The sequence below is a fragment of the Melospiza georgiana genome, chromosome 8 (assembly GCF_028018845.1).
Source record: "Melospiza georgiana isolate bMelGeo1 chromosome 8, bMelGeo1.pri, whole genome shotgun sequence".
Lineage (NCBI taxonomy): Eukaryota > Metazoa > Chordata > Aves > Passeriformes > Passerellidae > Melospiza > Melospiza georgiana.
The window spans coordinates 14445106-14465387 of NC_080437.1; the positions used below are offsets into that span (position 1 = coordinate 14445106).

Sequence of the window (20282 nt, forward strand, 5' to 3'; positions counted from 1 at the left end):
GGAACTGTGAAGAAGTGTGGTTTGTTGAAGATAATACATGAAAAGTACAAGACAAATAAGAAAGTTGTAGATCCAGTAGTATCTACTTTTCTCCAGTCCTTTGAAACTGCTATTGAATATAACAAAGAAGTGGAGCCCTTACTGGGAAGAGCTCAGGTGAATTTTATTATTTTATTATTTACCTACATATTTTGCTCTTTTTTCGTGCATGAAATAAAACTTCTTAAAGCCTTGCAATGTATTAGCTCAAGTCTTGTGATGACCCAAGAATTTTGTACATCAAAAGATGGATGAAGAATGTTTGTATCCAGTGCAATAATGTTAATTTCCTAAAATGAGAAATTAGTATATTAGCATGTTCTGGTACACCATCATCTGCCTGTAAATAAAGTAATGTTCTTAGTGTGTTGTGCTTCTATAAACTAGAACAGGAAGAAGAAACACAGGTCCATATAAAGTTTGCATGTATATATACGTTTACTGTAAGACAGGTATTAATTGCAATGCATGCATTTTTTTCTTCAGAAGTTCTTAATGTTGAGAAAGAGCAGACTTAATTTGCTATTTGTTTCATTAGCTGTTCATTGTATTCAGTTTTGTTTCCTTCTGTTCTTAGCAAGCTGGAAAAATCTCCAGGTACATACTTGGATGGAAAAAGTAATGAACGCAGCAGTAGATGTACTAAGATGAGAGAAATATCTGGGTAGTACTGTGATCATGTGATTTTTTTACTAATAAAATGAATGCAATGTACTGTAAGTTTGTTGTAGGATATTAATTGAGTTGCTTTCTCTATTGACAGTGAGATAGTCTCCATTAACTCTTGAGACAACAGAGCAACACCCTAGGAAGTAAACATGCAGATACAGGGGAAAAATGGAAGGAAAGAATATATAGCAAGCTAACATTTGAGATGCTAAAAACATTGGTTCAGAATAAATAAACCAGAACATAGTTTTGTTTGCATGAATAGTTCTGTATTTGCCTTTGAAAATGGCTGTTTCTGAGCATCAATAAAATAAGGGGAGGAGGGAGGCATTGGAACTTGATACGATGGCTTCTTCTCCCCATTTTCCCAATGGATTTTGTAGGAAAACTTGAATCCTTTGGTAGTATTGAACCTCTTTAAAAGAATCCCAGTGGAAGACATCCCTCTACTTCTAATGAACCCACAAGCAGGTAAACCTTCAGATCTGATCCTCACACGGCTCCTGGTGCCTCCACTGTGTATCAGACCCTCTGTGGTGAGCGATTTGAAGTCTGGCACCAATGAGGATGATTTGACAATGAAACTGACAGAGATCATTTTCCTCAATGATGTGATAAAAAAGGTGAGTCAGCCTTCACCCTCTGAGACTGCTGCCTTCAGAAGAATTTGTGTGGGATTGAATATAGCAAAGGGGTTTAGTGCTTACAGTCTGGTGCTGTATTTCTATGATGTTGGGCATTTTACTGACACACAGGAGCAGCTTACTTCAGATGGGACTGGCTGAGTGGCTGCTTGCAGTGTAGGACCTGCTGAAGGTCTGCTGGGTTCTTATGAGAAATGTTTTTTCATTTCAGCTCTGATCCATTTACTTTTTTTTCCCTCTCCCATGACTGTCACACTTTTTGCATAGTTACTTACAATGTAAATATTACACCTATTGATTTTTTTTCTTGTAGACCTTCCTCTTTTCTTACATTTTTGTGCTTTATTTATTCCACCATCTGATCTTGAGAAATGAGGTTTCATTTAGCATAGCCGTCAAATTGAGACTAAAAGATGATTTGAAATTTTATCATTTGCTTAAAAGAGGGCTTCTACCAGAATAATACTTTTCACACTTGGCAAAACTGTTCCTTTGTCAGGCAGACAAAATGAATTGAATACTAATTCTTCTGTGATGGAAAAACTATTAACTACTGATTTTCCTGTCAGTTAAGTTATATTAGCTTAAGTTGATTGGGAAAAATGTAACTGAAAGAAATACCTAATTTTGTGAGCATTTGTTCAAAGCCCATGTTAGTCAAAAGATGTTTCTTTTTTGCTGGGTTCCCTTGTGATGTGCCCTAAGCTATAGTAATATGCATCCTCTCATGAAGTTATTTTCCTTTTTCATTCCAATTGATGGAAGTTTCATGATATTTTTTGCAAAGGAAGAGTTGTACTCATACAGAAAACTTCTTGTCTAGTTTAATATATGTTGTTACATTTATTTTCTGAATTGGATTACTATTTTGTTTAGCATAGGATATCAGGAGCCAAAACACAGATGATTATGGAAGACTGGGATTTTCTTCAACTGCAGTGTGCCCTGTACATTAATAGTGAGCTCTCTGGCATACCCCTCAACATGGCACCTAAAAAATGGACCAGAGGTTTTGTTCAGAGACTTAAGGGAAAGCAAGGTTTGTCTAAAAATTGCTTTTAATAATTTTTTTATAATTGAACCACAAATCTTTGCTATTGCCAAGTCTCCTTCTGCTACTGCTGTGTAGCACCTCAGTGCTGTTCCTTAAATGATGTTCTAATGTACTGTCTTAACACATAACATTTTGACAACTTTTTATTTAAAGAGTTTCAACTGTTTTGTTTTGCTAGGTCGGTTTAGAGGCAATCTGTCTGGAAAGAGAGTGGATTTTTCTGGCAGAACAGTCATTTCACCTGATCCTAACTTGAGAATAGATGAAGTAGCAGTGCCTGTTCATGTTGCTAAAATATTGACCTTTCCTGAAAAGGTAAGTAGTATAGGACTCAAAAACTTTTTCTATTCTATTTTTTTTCCCTAAGTCAGACCTTGATGTTGTTTCTTTACTCACTCTAAAAGGGAGTGAATGTACTGCATTATGTTGGAAATGCCATTCATTGATGCTTTGCCAGTTCTCTTGCTGCTGGCAAATAAAGATCTGTGGTATTGGATGTAGGCAAGTGCTGGCAAGGTGTGGTGTAAGGAGTGACATCTCTACAACTAAGACTTTTGCTTCATGATTTTTCAATTCATTCACAGATTTGTGCAAAGGAGTGGATGGGTACTTTTATTTCTAAGTTTCCCTCCCAGATTTTTAATTTAATTTCCCTCTGATATCCTGCTCTAAGATAGGCTGGTGTTTTTCTCCTCTCTTCCATCCTGCGAGTTCCCCTCAGCAGCTGGAGGCTGTATAAGGGGGTTGTCAGTTGAGCCTAAAATTTGAGAATACAAAAGCCATCAGGAAAACAAGATCCTAAAACATGTACTGCTTGTTTCTGATTGAAGTCTTTATGCAACAGGTGAACAAAGCAAATATTAATTTTATGAGGAAACTTGTCTGCAATGGTCCTGATGTTCATCCTGGAGCAAACTTTATACAACAAAGGCACACTCAAATGAAAAGGTATTGTGCTTATCTGTAATGATTCACTTTTTATTTCTCCCTATCAACTTGTTCTTGTTGGTATATGAAGGCCGTTATATCTGCAGGGATTAAAATTTATTTTTAGAACCTTTCATACAGGGCAGTAGAGAAAGATTTGTCTTTATGTTCTCAGGTTTATTGTACCAGTTTTTAAAATAGTCTCTTGCATTTAAACTAAAGTGCACATGTACTAATGATGTTGAAGTGCAGTTAGATTATTTTATGTCTGAGTTGATCTTAGCTGAAATGGAGGGTGTAGTACAGACACAAGTAAAAACAGGTGGTTTTGGGCAGTTGTACTGGCTGTTTTCATGTGAGAGCTAATCTAAAGTCAGTTTATATGTAGGAAGGAGGGGTAATACATGAATGAAACTTCCTATACTCTGATAGAATTGAAATAAATTCTGTGCACTTAAAAATGGACTTTTTTCTTACTTAATGCTTAATCACTGTAGCTTTGTTGACTAATGCCAAAATAGGTTCATTGCTTAGAATAGCAGTGACTGATGTTCAGTCCATACCAGTTTTGTTTTCTAGTTATTGTAAAACATTAACTCGTGTTTAATGGAAAAGTTGGCATTATAAACACAGAATTAATTTTTATTTGTCTTTGTTTAGTGTCTGTGTATCTTCTGACTGCATTGTTCTCTCTTCCTATGAAGGTTTCTGAAGTACGGGAACAGAGAGAAGATGGCCCAGGAGCTGAAGTTCGGTGACATTGTGGAGCGCCATCTGATCGATGGTGACATTGTCCTGTTCAACAGGCAGCCCTCTCTGCACAAGCTGAGCATCATGGCCCACATTGTGAGTGCGCACAGGCTGCCACAGACAGTGCAGCCTGCAATGCCAGGCACTTGGCCTTTATGGTGTTTCTGTCTTACACAAGCAAAAATCAACAGCTCCTGCTGAAACAGTGTGTGAGGCAAGGATGAATGCAGTGCAGTTGTGCCTGTGTATGGGAATTGATGTGTACCCAGACAGGATTCTGTATGCACACTTCTTCCAAGAGCCGTAGTTGACCTTGCTATGTCTTCTTCTGTGAGCATTTCATTTTTGTGGAGTTGATGTGATCTCTACAAAGCATGTTGTCTTGTGTGCTTTTAATAAATATTTCGTAATGAAAATTATTAGCTACATTTCTATAATATAATCTGAACACAATTTCTGTCAGTTCCTGCTGAGTCAAATCCTATTATCAGGAACTTTGATTCATTTTTGTAATATAAAAAGGAATCACTTGAGCATGGCTTTTTTTTAGCCATGATTGACTGTGTGTACCTAATTTTTTTTTTTTCCTTTTCCAGGCTAGAGTAAAACCTCATAGGACATTCAGGTTCAATGAGTGTGTCTGTACACCATACAATGCTGACTTTGATGGAGATGAGATGAACCTTCACCTTCCTCAGACAGAAGAAGCAAAAGCAGAAGCACTTGTTTTAATGGGGGTGGGTAGATAAAATGCTCATGTTCGGATTTTGCTGGTGACAGATGGGCTGAGTCCTTTAGTTATTAACTTGCATGTGAAATCTGAAATACTGTCAAGATTACTGGGTGTGGATATTTTCCAACTTTGAAGCTGCTTGAAAACTCTGCAAAAACCACTTCAGAATAAATTAGGACTGTTACACCCTGGTAATCAACTAGCCTTTGGGGAAATTGCAGTGTAGGTGTCATGAGTATGCTTCTGCCCAACTGTCCTTAGAGATGGCTGCCGGGGTGGCTCTGTTACCAGCAGATCCATCATTTGCTTCTGGTCTGACAGCCTGGGAATTGCAGTTGGATGGACCAGCTGGAGATGAGGTGGTGATACTGGGCTTGTACTGGAGAATGCAGCTTCCCAGAGAAGGCAGGAGGGATTGGGCTCATAGAGCAGGTCAGAAAGGGAGAAGGGAGGGAAGATAAATAAGGATCTGATGGTTGCAATCTTTGATCTGTGGTGTGAGTCAGTAGCTGAGGGTTTACAAATCCATTGCTCCTTCAGCATTACCAAATGCTACTCTCAATTCGGGTGTACCCATACAATTGTTGGCTGCAGCCTGTTGGAGCTCACTGAACTGACTTGTGAGCTTAAAAAGAACACCCCCAAGTGTATGATTCAGGTCTGTGTGGGAATGGGTTCAGGCAAAACTGCTCCATGGGTGGGAGTGATGAACTGGAGCAGAAGTTTGAGTAAAACAGAAGATCGTGGGGCTAGAGGTGGCATTATTTTTACCTGTCAGGTGGGATTACACCACTTGCAGTATTGCAGTTGATCCCTATAGTGAATCTAACACCTCTTGTCCTTTCCCCTGTTCTCAAAGCTAGCTTGTCTTCCCTTCCCTGTCCTACCAAAACACATCAAGTTGTTTGCCACTTCTGTTTGGAAACAGAATATGCTATTTCCAGTAACTTTTCTCAGACTATTCCTTAGCTGTCAGTAGATGTGCATGGATGAAAGTGAACTGAAACTTCTGACTTCTTTTTTCCATCTTTTTGAAGAAAGCTGTAGTTCAATTTAGAATAAGCTTTGACCATCTCACCATAAAATAAATGTCTTAAATGATAGATTCCATTTTAAATAGCCAATGGAATATCAGTGTCTTCAAATGCATAACATCTTTTTGTGTCATGCAGACTAAAGCAAACTTGGTGACACCTAGAAATGGAGAGCCTCTTATTGCTGCTATTCAAGATTTCCTCACAGGTGTGTATGAGCTGGTTTCAGAGCTGTGTGATCTAACAGTTGTTCCTTCAGAATCACTTCCCTTTTTCAGAGATTTTCTATATTAATTAAAAACTTCCACCTTTCACAAGTCAAAGTAACATTATTAAATAAGGCCCATGTTTTCCTGGAAGATAATGATGCCCTCAGAGTAATTTCTGATGTTGTCTACCTTTGTAGCTGCTATTATTACTACCTTTGAGGGTGTTTTTCTGCAAATGAATATTTGAGATCTTTGTCTGCATTCAGTAGACAAGGTAAACTGCTTATGATTATGGTAGAGGAATTAATTTCACTCAATAACTATTAGCTTTAACCTCCAGTATGTACCTTCAATGTCTTTAATGCTTTAGGAAATGTTCAATGAATATAAGGAAGAAGGTTTACAAAAATAAATGCTGAGGCTTTGTTTCATTTAGGAAATAGAGTCTGAGATCAAGAGAGTAAGTTATATAAATAGACTCTTCCTAATTTTTAGACATTTAGTGTGGAGCAATTCAACAAAATTCTGGAAAGGATTTACAACTAAAGCTGTCTAAACTATTGTTGTTTTGCATAGTAAGTAGCTGAAATAATTAACACTGAGTATGCAATGGTTTTTAAATTGAATCTAAATTCAGTCTGTCATGATACTTTTTTCATTCCAGGTGCTTACCTTCTTACATTAAAAGATACCTTTTTTGATCGAGCAAAAGCCTGTCAAATTATTGCATCTATCCTGGTTGGCAAGGATGAAAAGGTCAAAGTTCGCCTTCCACCCCCAGCAATTCTGAAGGTGTGTCAAACTATTTTTTTCGTGTTACTAAGGTTTTCTTTATTGTGTGTTCTTGACCCATAGTGATGCTACATGAATCTTTCAACTCCTAAAGTTTGAAATCAAAGGTACTTTATAAAGAAGAATTATGAATGTTGCACCCTCTTTCAGAAATGAAATGACAGCAGCATCTTTGAGGTTTTTTGCCTTTTCTAGTTAGAAAGGGGAACTCCCTCCCTCTAGTTAGAGGGAGCAGTAGGGCATGTTCCTCTGAGTGCATGCTCATACCCTGTTGTAAAGGATAACCGTTCAGCACCCAGGAGGTTCAAATCTATGAAAGGGGATGTTTCAAAGGAATGCTACCATGCATTTCTACAAGTATGATTCTCTGTAGACTTATTCTGTATGTCAGGCAATTTTACAATTAAATTCTTGCTTGCTCTTTTTCTGTAGTCTTAGCATAAACTTGTAATCTTTATTCTTCTCCTTCTGTTTCTCTCAGCCTGTAACACTTTGGACAGGAAAACAGGTTTTCAGCCTCATCCTCAAACCCAGTGATGATTGTCCTGTAAAAGCCAACCTACGAACCAAGGGCAAACAGTATTGTGGCAAAGGGGAGGACCTGTGCTACAATGATTCTTGTGAGTGACACTTCTAAAGCAGTGTTTTGCAAGTTGTCAAAGAAATCTTGGAAATTATTGAGCTTCCTGTAGGCATTGAAGCTGTAATTGACATAAGTGTTCTTGAAATGAAAATAAGATCTTGCAGTTTTTCTCAAGACTTGAAGTCTGTTTTCTTAAACTGAAAGAAAAGTTTTGTATGATGCTCAGTTTGTCATGGTGCTTTACTGTTTGAAGGTGAGAGAGAGGAAAGCAAAGCTTAGGAAGTGGTTGTTCAGAGGGCAAGTGAAAAAATTTAGTCTCTTGATGGGGGGTACTAATGCAGGGATTAGAAGTCAAACACTGTAAGGAGATAGAACATGCAGGGAAGATAAATCCCTAGGATATCAAACCATCCATGTCCTTCCACTTAGGGATGTCAGTGGCAGATGGAATGCAAAAAGCACCATGGTTGAAAAGGCTGTAGAGGAAGACTTTTCTTAGAATTACTTTAATATGCATGTGGTGACTGTTGGAAAGGAACTTGAGCAGGCAGGCTTAGGCTGGTTCCTTGCTGCTCACAAGTGTAAGTTGAGGAAGCATTGATTTACACTAATTTTGTCATGCAATGTTGCCTCAAGAAAGAATTTCCCAGTTAGCACTCAAGCCCTCTCTACAGATGACTGAGTGGTTTCTGCAGATGAAAGGAACACTCTGTGCTATGAACTCGGTTGTAAACATTGTGGAACAATTTTTTAAGCTTCTAAATATTGTAGGACAAAAGGCCACAAAGCAATCCTGCTCACACTCCTGTGAACAAAAGACATTGACTTTCACAGTCTATTAATTGCATAAAATACGGGAAGAGTTCATTTTCTGAGTTACACAGGAGCACATGATGTTGAAAACTTGCAGGTTTTTTTGTTGGCTGTTTTCAGTTCTCTGAAAAAAACGCATTTCTGCAGGCAGAGTAATTCTGATAGTCCTCTGCAATTTCTCAAAAGTCTCAAAAAAACCTGAATCATATTTTGATTTGATATTATAAGTGATAGAGCAGTGACTTGTGCTTCAAGAAGATGATGCCTAAATTCACATTGAAAATTCTGAGCATAGACAGAGCTTCTATTTAAAAACTGTCTCCATAAGCGATTCCTAATGGGTGGTGAGTGTTTAGAAAACTGGTGAATTCTTTTTGCCTTTTCATTTCTAGATGTCACAATTCAAAACAGTGAGTTAATGAGTGGCAGTATGGACAAAGGAACCCTGGGGTCAGGATCCAAGAACAACATCTTCTACATCTTGCTGAGAGACTGGGGCCAGGTGGAAGCTGCAGATGCCATGTCACGTCTGGCCAGACTTGCTCCAGTCTATCTTTGTAAGTACATTTCCTTGTAAAATAATACTTCAATACAGAAATAGAGAGCAAGCAAGATTTTTGCTTCAAATGTGACATGCTGTGCTTGTAAAAAAGTATGCTTGTTTTGAAGGTGGGAGCCAGTGAAACAATTATTATTGTGTTTATGAAGTGCTTGTGATGGTCACATGATGGGAGGCAAAATTGAAAGTTCCCAATAGTATTTCCTGGGTTTAATTTGTTTTCTCTATATGAGATTGCACTATAATTTTTTTTTTTCTTTTTAATAATAGCTAATCGTGGCTTTTCAATTGGAATTGGTGATGTAACCCCTGGGCAGGGCCTGCTAAAAGCTAAGTATGAGCTCCTGAATGCTGGCTATAAGAAATGTGATGAGTATATTGAGGCTCTGAACACTGGCAAGCTACAGCAGCAGCCTGGTTGTACTGCAGAAGAGACACTAGAGGTATAATTTTTAATTAAATTCACTCTCCATTTGCAGTAGAGGCTTCACAAATACATTCTTGTACATTGAAAGTCTATGGTTGTCTTCTCAAACCTTAAAATACAAGCAAATACAGTCCCTAGGCATGTAACTTGAGCTGAGTCTGTACAGGCTTTAGGTGTTTGTGTGCATCTAAAAAAGCTAGCTTAACACAGAACAACAGAAATCCTCCAGGGTGTATTGGGGTGATACTGGAGAATAAAATTACGCAGGTAATTGGAATGAGTTAATTACATTGATCAAGATTTTTGTGGTTATCTTCTGTGCAGCACTGTGTGACTTAGAGCTTAGTGCAATGCTCAGTTTAGCTGATATTTCTGATGCTGATAAGAGATTGTCATGTTCTTGGATACCCCTGTCTTATCCAAACAAAGACATTTTCTTCAGCAAACTGGAAGTTAGGCAAGCTGAAATTTAAAATTGTTTTACCTGAAGGAACAACTGGGTTTCTTTGTCTTCACTGTGTTTTGCACTCCCTTTAACTATTGAAGGTGTTGATGGGAGTGATAGAGTTCTGTTTGTGTGTTTTTTAGCAAATTCTGAACCTCTGAAATACTGTATTTCAGGCTTTAATCCTTAAAGAACTGTCTGTTATCAGAGATCATGCTGGCAGTGCCTGTCTCAGAGAACTGGACAAGAGCAACAGTCCCCTGATCATGGCTCTCTGTGGTTCTAAAGGTAGGGACAGCTGAACTTGGCATGTAGGTTGCTCACTCCTTCACTTATGTGGAACTTTGTTCTTCCATCTTTATAGTTTGTTTTATACTGTCAGTTTGCAAGTTCATGTCATAGCTGTTTCAAGTGGTTAAGTACAGTTGGATATAGTTAAAGTCAAGGAGATGTTCTGCTATTCTTGTGTCTTGATTTTTAGTGCTAGTTGCAAAATATCTTGTTCTTAAGACTTACTAATTAATCAGTTAAAGGTTTTCAGTTGTGTTTCTACTTCAAGTATTTATATCACATAGAAAAATCAACAGTAAATGGTACATTCAGAGTGGGAACTAACATTTTGTAGAATCATGGAATTATTTGGAAGGGGCTTTGAAGATCATCTGGTTCCAACCCCCTGCCATGGGTTGGACCTTCTACCAGACCAAGATAGGGCATCCACAGCTTCTCTCAGCAACCTCGTTATAAAGAGTTTTTTCCTGATGTCCAATCTAAACCTGCCCTCTGACAGTTTGAAGTCATTCCTCCTGTTCTATCACTACATGCCCTTGTGTCAAGTCCCTCTGTGTCTTTCTTGTAGCCCCTCTTTAGGTACTAGAAGATGCTATAAGGTCTTGAATTCTTGAGGGAGTTTTCATTTGTTTCTTTTAAGAATTTGAAGAAATCACTTTTGCTTTTTTTTGGCTGTCTAATAAATTTTTTATTTTATTTCTAACAACATGTCACTGTGAGGCTTTTTGTGGAAAGCCTCACAGGGGCATGTTGTATTCTAAAGAAATGCTGAAATCTAAGACAAGAAGTATATTAAGTGTATCATTTTTGTGGGGGTTTTTGGGGGGCATTGTTTGCAAACATATTCAGCAATTAAAACTTCTGAGTTAGTGACTTAATTCTCTAGGACTTAATTTGTTCTAGGACTCCTGGTAGACTGAACTCTTTATGAAAAATATTGTTGAAGTATGTTTATTGTTTATTGAAGAAATTGGGAAGCAAAATATGTAGGTTAGGATCATGGGCTGTGTACAACACAATCTGTGATACAACCCAGGATAATAAAAGGATGGTAGCCAAATAAAGGCATGATTGTCTATGACTCAAAGGAAAAAAAATGAAAAATTGTTGCCTATGTCATAGACTTGAGTGCATAAATGCACTTAAGAGTTTGCATAAATCCTGAAATTACCAGGATGAGTAACAGCAAAGCTTCTCTAAGTCTTGCGGTTCTGATTTGCTGAGCAGCTATGAGGCTAAATAATTCACCTTCATGGAAGTGAAGGTAGCCCTTCACCCTCAAATGAGGAATATACTGCTTCCCTGATGAGCTTTCTTTTCCTTGTCTTTTCAGGCTCCTTCATTAACATATCCCAGATGATTGCTTGTGTAGGGCAGCAGGCTATCAGTGGGTCCCGTGTTCCTGATGGGTTTGAGAACAGATCCTTGCCTCACTTTGAGAAGCATTCTAAGGTAATTCTGGGGGTTTACAACAGACTGTGAAGGAAAGTGGAACAAGTTTCTTTAAACATTTTTGAGGAGACTATGTGATGAAACATGCTGCCATGATATGCTGAAGGAAAAGGATCATATATGGTCAATGTAAAATGTTTTGTGTGATTTGGGAGTTAACAACAGTGCTCTGAATTGCCACAGGATGTCTAGTTACCTTGACCTTTTACAGCTAATCCTTGCTTTGACCTTTCTAATTTAGTAAAATTAAAGTGAGGTGAGGATACAATTTTGGTTCTCTTGATAATGCTAAAAATAATTAGCTAAAGTTTCTCACTGGTGTTACATTTGACTGCACGAATACTTTCCAGGAAAACTGCTGAATGTGTGTTGGTGTCTTCAAAAACAGGTGAGAACATGCCAGATCAATCATTCTGGTTTTTCTCTTTTTCCACCAGGATGGCTACCATGGGTTACTCTGTGTTTCGTGTTTTGGTCCTACATGAAGCAAGTGACTCTCATGCACTTGTTAATATAATCCAGTGAGATGAATTTCTTTTAAGTGCTGTTTGAAATCTAATGAACACTAGTGAAGGTTCTGGGTATGAGCCCATAGTCTAGTTTGTGTGCTAGCTAAGTGTCAGATGGTAGCTATGACACATATGTGACTAAATGTCCAAATTGCAACTTCTGAGTTCTGTAACATACTGAATAAGTAGAAAAGGAAACAATATTTAATGGTTTCGATGAGACGATAAAATGTAGCTCTAGCTGTTTTTCTGATTTATAAAGCATTACCTGTTGTTAAATAACAACAAACAGTGATTTTTGACTTGAAGGGATGCCTGTGTAAATTTCATTGGCAAGGGCTTTCATCAGGGGTGAGGGCAAACCAGTCAAAAAAATTAATTATGTACATATCTCCAGTTGTATTTTTCCTAGCTTCCTTAGTCTTCAGCAAATACCTTTGCACTACTATAGCAAAATGAACATTCTTAATTGCAGTTTCTATTTTTGCAAGTTTAATGGAAGTGTTGGTGTAGTTTTGGGAAGGTATAGCTGGACACGTGGCAAGGAGGAAGGAGCAACTGTGATCAATTAGTTTGGGAGAACTAGGCAAGGTTTCTGAAACCTTTATTCAGGTCTAAAATGCGAATATGGAACTTGAGAGCTAAGCAGAGCTGAGGTCATTGTCCTGTGTTGGTGGGGGTATTGGCTAACTTGCAGAAAGCATTTCAATGACATGCACCATGTCTTTCTGTAACATACAGAACATGCATTGCATTTTAACTGTGTGTTTCCCACTCTTCCCTGCAGCTCCCTGCAGCAAAAGGCTTTGTTGCCAACAGCTTCTATTCTGGCTTGACTCCCACAGAGTTCTTTTTCCACACAATGGCTGGTCGAGAAGGTCTGGTTGATACAGCTGTAAAAACAGCTGAAACTGGGTATATGCAGGTAATGGTCAGCAGAGTGAGGGTTTTATCAGTCTGCAAACATGTGGATATTTCTCTTGTGCATGTTGAGGTGATGGATCAGGGAGAACTGCAGACCTTGTGTGTTTTCAATGTAAACAGAGTAATTTATACTATGAAATACATGGCTTGGTCTTCTCCAGGAGGTGTGGAGTTTGTAAACGAGCTAGTGGTACAAGAATATGCTTGTATTAAGCTGTTTCTTCCTGAGTATGGGTAAAAGTCCTTGTTCCGTGCAATTGTTGAGCACTACTTTCTGTGTAGTGTGTTCCTGAACCTGATGTGAGTGATGATAGAAATGCAGCTAAAGCTCCCTTTCACTGTCTGCTCTCTAGGTAAGAGGGACCGTGGCCATATAGGCTTAGACTGGTTCTGGAAGGTTTTAGTGTCTTTGGTTGTAAATAAATGTCCTTCCAACAAAGCTTCTTGCTTTTATGTGCAGTCTTAAGATTTGTGTTCCAACATTTAAGTAGTATGTGAATTATAGTCCTTGTCCCAGTGTAACAGAGAGCAGAAAAGCCAAGATAAGTTGGGGCTGGGAACACATTCCAAGATACACAATTAAGTGTATAAAGACAGAAAAAAACCCACCTTTTGGAGTAGGTGTCTATTAGACCATTTGTCTCCAAAACTAATGGAGATAACTAATTGGCATGTCTGCAGGTATTTGCGTATATATAAATATAATAAGCAATCTGCAAAATATTTTTCCTCTTCAATTCTCTTCCTATATCAATGAATTGTAGCACTTGGACTTTGAAATGTAAAAAAAAAAATCTTAACATTTTATCTTACCTTTTTTCTCACCAGTGAGAAAAAAAGTACCAATTCGTAGTCTAGTTTATGTGATCTAATGTGCTTTCATGGAACAATGAAGTCCATCTTTCAAGTAGAAATGTTTGATAGCATGCTTTCTTTTGGGGAATGCCAAGGAATATGATAGTTAAGGGATTTCCAATATAAGGAGTTAATGTAGGAGAAGCAGATAACCCAGATAGAAAAATGGTTTTAGCACGTGACATCTTTGTTTTTTTCTCAGTGAAAAGAATCATTGAGAGGCTCTGCTTTCATATACAAAAAGTATTGTATCCCTTGAGAAATAAATCTGCTTGGAAGAATATGAGTGTTATGTCAAAAAACCCATCCAAATAAATCCCTCAGACTACAATAGGTTTTTGCAGCTTAGCCTTAAATCATTAGCTTTTCTATATAATGGAATTGTAAATGTGGAGTGTTGTGTTGTTGCATGAAATTTTCTTGACTTGAATGTTCTGTAGAATGTACAGTAAGGCCTGAGGGGTAATAGTTGATTTTAAGTAGGTTTTCATGCCTGCTGATCACTGTGTCAGATTTATTTCCCAAGTCTGTTTCTGTGCTTCTTGTATTGCAAATCAACAGCTATTTTTAAAAAGATCAGTTTTACTTTCCTTGTACTTTTTTTTCCCCTTCAGAGACGTCTGGTAAAATCCCTTGAAGATCTTTGCTCACAATATGATTTAACAGTCAGAAGTTCTACTGGTGACATTATACAGTTTATTTATGGAGGGGATGGCTTGGATCCTGCAGCTATGGAAGGGAAGGATGAACCACTGGAATTCAAGAGAGTTCTAGACAATATCAGGGTAAGGATTGCTGAAATCCTTATTCAAAGTGTGAAAATACTGTTAAGCATAGAGAAGAAAGTAGTAAATAATAGGGAAAATTGTTTCACTGGAAATACTTACTTTCAAACTGCCTTTTTTGAATGGTCCTGGTCAGTCTTTCAGGATGTGTATTTTAAGAGTAATGGATGTTTTTTTCCAGTGGAACAGCAATTTGTGTATAGAGACCAAACAGTGTATAAGCTGTGACAAGTAAAATTTCTTTCTGTGCTCGGAAATAGTTTTGTGGCCTGATATCCAGCTCAGTAGATAATTACTGCTGGCTTATTTGGACACTAGTTTGGTACATTGCACAGATTAGTTCTCTGTTAAATCAAGACATGGATGTTCCTTGAGTTCACCTGGCAGGCGGTTGGTCAATAATATTGTCATGTTTGAAGACTTGTATTGTTCAGTTTTGGTTTTGTGGTTGGTTGGTGTGTCGTGACCCCCTTCCCCCAGAAAAATGCCTTTTGCTGAAGTAACTGTTTAGATTTCTGTAATATGGGTGTAAAAAATGGGTAAAACTAGAAATGTCTGGGTGTATACCTTCAAATTTGCAGAAATAAGGAGGAGTGGATGTGGTCCTTCTTCCCACAGTAGTCTGATATATAGTGTAGAAAAGCAAAACCAACCAAAAAAAACCCCATTAAACAAACTACAAAAAGACACAACCAGAAATAAAGAATGCTGTTATTCAGTTCTCCATATCTGTATTCTGTGTCTTTGCAATGGAGTTTTTGTGCATGTGCTGTCTGTGGATAACTCAGGTTTTTTCCTGTGAAGGCGGTCTATCCATGCCGAAGTGAGCCAGCCCTTAGCAAAAATGAATTGGTGTTAACATCTGAGTCCATCATGAAGAAGAATGAATTTCTTTGCTGCCAAGACAGTTTTCTGCAGGTAATTATCTCACTTCCTTATCACACTGTGATTAACTTTTCTTTAGGATTTAAGCACAGGACTTGAGCCTGTCAGGAGACTACTTACATGGCTTTTAAGGGTGAGTGAAGGTTCACATGGCTGCTTATACTTTGAATTGTAAAATTCAATCTGTTTGAAAGAGCATTGGGCAATTTTAATATTTATGAGAGCAGCCACTCTCAAGACTTCCTTGAGAATCAGTGATCAAAGCTGTAGAATTAACCTGCCTGTAGAATTAACCTTGCATCTATATAAAGCTGTTACCTTGATGAACCTTCTGATTACTGGCAGTGATGAGAAAAAATTCATTTCATGACCTGTATTTGAAGAGGTTCTTTTTAATAGATCAGAGTGTTTCAGAGCACAAGGTAAACCTGAGTTGCACTTCCATTGATAGAGTCAAATGACATCTGTATTTGAAATATGCTGTAAATCTTAACTGTAAGTCTGAAGGAAAAGAAATCAAATAATTTAATATTAGAGTTTGTGGATAAAGCTGGTTTTTAAGTATATGTGTTTTAAATAATATAATGAAAATTTAAATAATTGTTACTAATTTCAGCAGTGCAGATATGGCTACATCACCTTAGTGATAATTAGCCTAAGATTTTTTAAGTTTTAGATAGTTACGTTTTCTTCTTTCCTTTTTTTTTTTGTTCATCCTTGAAGACATTAACTGAGACAGGTTATGAAAAATATAATGAGGTAATCGTAGCATGTGTGTGCCCTGTGTGAGCATTAATGTTAGTGCTTTTTAGCTAGAGATGTGTGTATAGTGCTAAAGTAATTGATTAGCATATATACATTACTGCTTGTTAAATTAAGACATAATGATCATCACAATTATTTAACTTAATGTGAATATTGTGACATGTTAATACCCATTGCTGAATTCAAGGATTTTGAGGAAGCTTTCTTTCAGTACTTGACACTTTTTCCTGGAAGTCATTCATTTACTCTCTAGGGATATGAGCATGTTTTTCTGGTGTTTTCCTTTCCCTTCCTCCACTTCTCCATTCCAGAACAGAGATGCTGCTTAGTGCTGTTATTTTAGCCAGAGGTTCCTGTAATGGGCTTATCCACTCCAGTCCAGAACACTGTGTGTCTAAAAAGAGTCATTTTTCTGTGCTTTTTTTGAGATGATGGAATAAAAGTGCTGTGAATGTGATGCAAACACACCAAAAGCTCAGCACACAGCCAGTCAGTGCTGCCCTATGCAGAGTTGGCCTACTGGGTCTGCCTGATCTGGAGAAGATTTTGCTGAGTCTCGTGGCATTGTCTGTGCCACTGTGCATTCCAGAGGCTTCTTCCCTGCACAGATTGCCATGCAAGCAGTGCTTCTGGTGTGTGAGTGTGTGACCCCACTAACTTGGCTGCTGGACACCTGATGCAAACCCTGAACTGCCCTTTGGCCTAGGCAGCAAGGAGGAGCTGGCAAGGCCTGTGTTGAGCCACATTTTACTGAGCCTGTTTGGTGCCTCTTCATTAATCTGGTCCAGACTAAGACTTCATGGATTTAGAAGCTGTGAAAAAAAATCAGTGGTTTTTTGAGTCCACTCTGGAAGTTACATAGCTATGCTCATAGAGTACAGTATTGCACTGAAGATAATAAATCCAGAGAGAGAGAGCTAGGCTCAGCAAAGAGTGAGCTACATTTTCATTCCATTTGTAGCAAAAATTAATCCATAGTTTGGGTAAACTGCCAACATATACTTGAAAGCTGAGAAGAATAAGTAATTTCCTCTTTTAGGTCTTCTGCATGAATAAAAATTTGTCAATAAAAAATAAGTTTTCAGAGATTTATCTTCTACCTTTTTTTACTCTGGTCTATGGAAATAACATATAATTTGATTACCCTATTCAGAATTATATGTAATAGCTGATTTATTGTGTTGGAGTTGTTTGGATTTTTAAAGTACTTTGGAACTCAGGCACTGTCAAAGAGGAAAAGTCTTCTGCAAGTCCTGCAACATTGCTTTTTTTATGCATGTGTAATGAAAAGATTAACCTGTCTAATTCCGTATTGCCTAAACATTTATTTTAGAAAAAAAATCACATTATGAATTTTTTGCAAATATGTTTGGGTCAAAAGCCTTTAAAATGTCCAAGTATATTTGTGAATAATGCTACTTACTGCAGGGCAGAAAAAAGGGGCAAAAACATAAGAATACATCCTGTCATCCAAGTGGGGCAGCAACTTTGGAGCGTCCATTCCAGCAGCACTTCTGTTGCCTGTTCTTCCTTTTGAACTTGGTTCTGGTACTCACAGAAAAAAATGTACTTTCTGGAAGTATCTTGAATGTCAGTAAGAATGTTATTTTTGAGAGAGAGTTCTGTTAGAATGTAGTAGAAATGTTTTCATAATGTTTCGGTGGAAAAAACAAATGGCAGTCCCTCAGATACTTAGTCGTTTTTGCAAGTAATTGCCAGTGCTTAGCAGACTGTGCTGGTTGCAAGGGGTCCAGTACCTAGTGCAGAAGAGGCAATGCTGTGTGACCATCACTCTGTTTGTTAGGTAGGACTAATGGGATAGAAAAGGGTTAAAAGGACTCTAAAAAATCCAAGTATTTGTTTCTCTATAGAGGCTTTCCTAAAATCTTGGTTGAAATAGATGGGAAGGATTTCCTCTTGCTTTTTGTTTATATTTTGGTTTTGATAACCTGTGTGAATGGTCATGACTTGCACCAACTCCATGTTTGTGAAAGAGTTTAATCATGGATCTCATATTTCATGACTTCTAGTGTAAATGTATATGTCCAATGTGTAATGACCAAATAATCTTTTATAGAATACATGTTGGATATTATTCTAACAGTATTGTTTCAGTTTATGTTCCAGTGAAGACTATTAGAACTTCTTTTGGGTAAGCCTGGTGAGAGAGTGAAAGGTCTATGTAGTATGACCTGTTGAATGCAGTTATCTTCAAGACCTCTCCACAGCTTGGAAGAGTTATTTGAATCATATTAGGGAATCATATTATATACATGTGTATATAATAGTTCTGAGGTTTGAGGTTTCTTCTATCAAAGAAAGTGCACCTCAGATCTCTGATATATATCCAGCAGATAGACTTCATATACTACTTCTCTTGCCACAGTCTTTCCATTTTGACTATTTTGAATAGTGAGGGTTGAGTGAGAATGTGTTTGTGTCAGTAGTGCCAAGAAATAAGAATTTTGAGTTGGTGTTTGAGTTTTTAAATCACTTCCAGTAAGTGGGGAGTAGGAAGGGTCAGCCCAAGTCAGCTATCTTCACCAGTCAGTGTGTGCTCAGGAAGGATGCTTTTATTCAGCATGGACCACAGTCTTCATGTCCTGCTACTGATTTGTGGCTACACCAAAGTGGATCTGGATTGCTAAACTCTAATGTATGTGTTTGTCTGAATTTTGATGTTCTTTTCTTCATACTGTGCATTATTAATTTATTGTAAATATTTGGAGCTTAAAGTAAATAACTTACTGTTTAAGACTTCAATATGGACACCATGTCTTTGCTTACTATGATTTTAATGTGATTTCAGGAAATTAAAAAATTCATCAAAGCTGTTTCTGAGAAGATAAAAAAAACTAGGGACAAGTATGGAATTAATGACAATGGCACAACAGAGGTAAATAACTCCAGTGTGGTAATGATGTCATTCTTTTCCATCTCCATAAGTTGTTGCTTTTCCAACTACTCCATTCTCTTTTCAGCCAAGAGTTTTATATCAGTTGGATAGGATTACTCCAACACAACTAGAGAAGTTTCTAGAGACTTGTAGAGACAAATACATGAGGTGAGTGTTTACCCTGCTGTGTTCTCAGTGCTGCTGTTTTGTTGGTAACATCTGGGCGTATTTTGCTGTTTTTACTGTCTGAATGTTGGTTCTGTTGTGAATGCAGTACAAAGAATTCCAAACAATTGGCTCCAATGACATAAACATTGCAAGACAAAGGTAGGATGCAAAAAAAAGGCATCACTGTCTATGGGTGGGCTTGTTGAGGTGGTTTTGCACAAAAGTTCTAGAGATCTAACAGGTGGGACTTTTACGTCTGTCTTGAGTCAAAATCAGATCCTTTCATTAACAAACTTTGGTATCCTTTTACATTGTAAAAAATGCTTTATGTTTCATTTTGTTTCTTGAGCATGCAAAGCTACCTGCTTGTTTTTAAGCAGCACCTTCCTTCTGAAGTAATAGTAATCATACCAACAAGCAGTTTTAGCATTTAGCTACTCATTACTTATACCCACAGACTGTGTTTTGACAGCAGATTCTGGTAAAAGCCAAAAGTGATAGGATGCTGAGTAAGGAAGGATATTGTTTAAACACTTCACATTCTTACACCCACTGCCAGACATGTTTCTTTCCTCCCCCTCTTGCAGGAGGTTTTTGAAAACCTTCAATGAGTCCATGCAGAACAAAGTCTAAATAGATGAGTTTCAAATTCAGATGAATCTTGATAGCTATTCTTGACCTACACAGTCTGAGGAGTTATATCACACTTTATTCTTAAAATGTTCTTTGATCTCTTATGCACTCATTGGATCCTTTTGTTTGTTATTCTTGGCTTCTACCAAGATAATGCTGGTGTTGATGTTCTAATCTCTTTATCCATTGCGATTAATTTCATTTCCTTAGACTTTTGGATTTGGTGATCTCTCCTTTGTGGCCTATCTGCATCAATTGTTTCCTAATGATTTATTCTTCTAGAAAATTCATGTATATATTAAGTTCTTAACTATTTTAAAGCAATTACCATTTTTTTGCTTTCCCTTATTAGGAATACTTGTTTGCATTTGTCTTAAGTGTTTTTATATGTGAATTATCACTTTTACTATAATAAGTAAATGTTAGCAGGGTATTTCCCTG

General features: G+C 37.5%; 1 protein-coding gene across 1 annotated transcript in view; it reads left to right on the plus strand.

Annotated features, from left to right (window-relative positions):
• The window catches only part of POLR3A (RNA polymerase III subunit A), a 30823-nt gene that overhangs the window by 3703 nt on the left and 6838 nt on the right, over positions 1 to 20282 (plus strand). The window contains exons 5-23 of the mRNA XM_058029050.1: positions 2 to 156; positions 1092 to 1331; positions 2229 to 2391; positions 2585 to 2721; positions 3251 to 3354; positions 4038 to 4179; positions 4680 to 4820; positions 5989 to 6058; positions 6724 to 6851; positions 7333 to 7471; positions 8640 to 8804; positions 9077 to 9249; positions 9855 to 9966; positions 11303 to 11421; positions 12718 to 12855; positions 14324 to 14494; positions 15299 to 15412; positions 18954 to 19040; positions 19126 to 19208. Coding sequence (XP_057885033.1) covers positions 2 to 156; positions 1092 to 1331; positions 2229 to 2391; positions 2585 to 2721; positions 3251 to 3354; positions 4038 to 4179; positions 4680 to 4820; positions 5989 to 6058; positions 6724 to 6851; positions 7333 to 7471; positions 8640 to 8804; positions 9077 to 9249; positions 9855 to 9966; positions 11303 to 11421; positions 12718 to 12855; positions 14324 to 14494; positions 15299 to 15412; positions 18954 to 19040; positions 19126 to 19208 — 2581 coding nt within the window. The remainder of the gene's footprint in view (position 1; positions 157 to 1091; positions 1332 to 2228; positions 2392 to 2584; positions 2722 to 3250; positions 3355 to 4037; positions 4180 to 4679; positions 4821 to 5988; positions 6059 to 6723; positions 6852 to 7332; positions 7472 to 8639; positions 8805 to 9076; positions 9250 to 9854; positions 9967 to 11302; positions 11422 to 12717; positions 12856 to 14323; positions 14495 to 15298; positions 15413 to 18953; positions 19041 to 19125; positions 19209 to 20282) is intronic.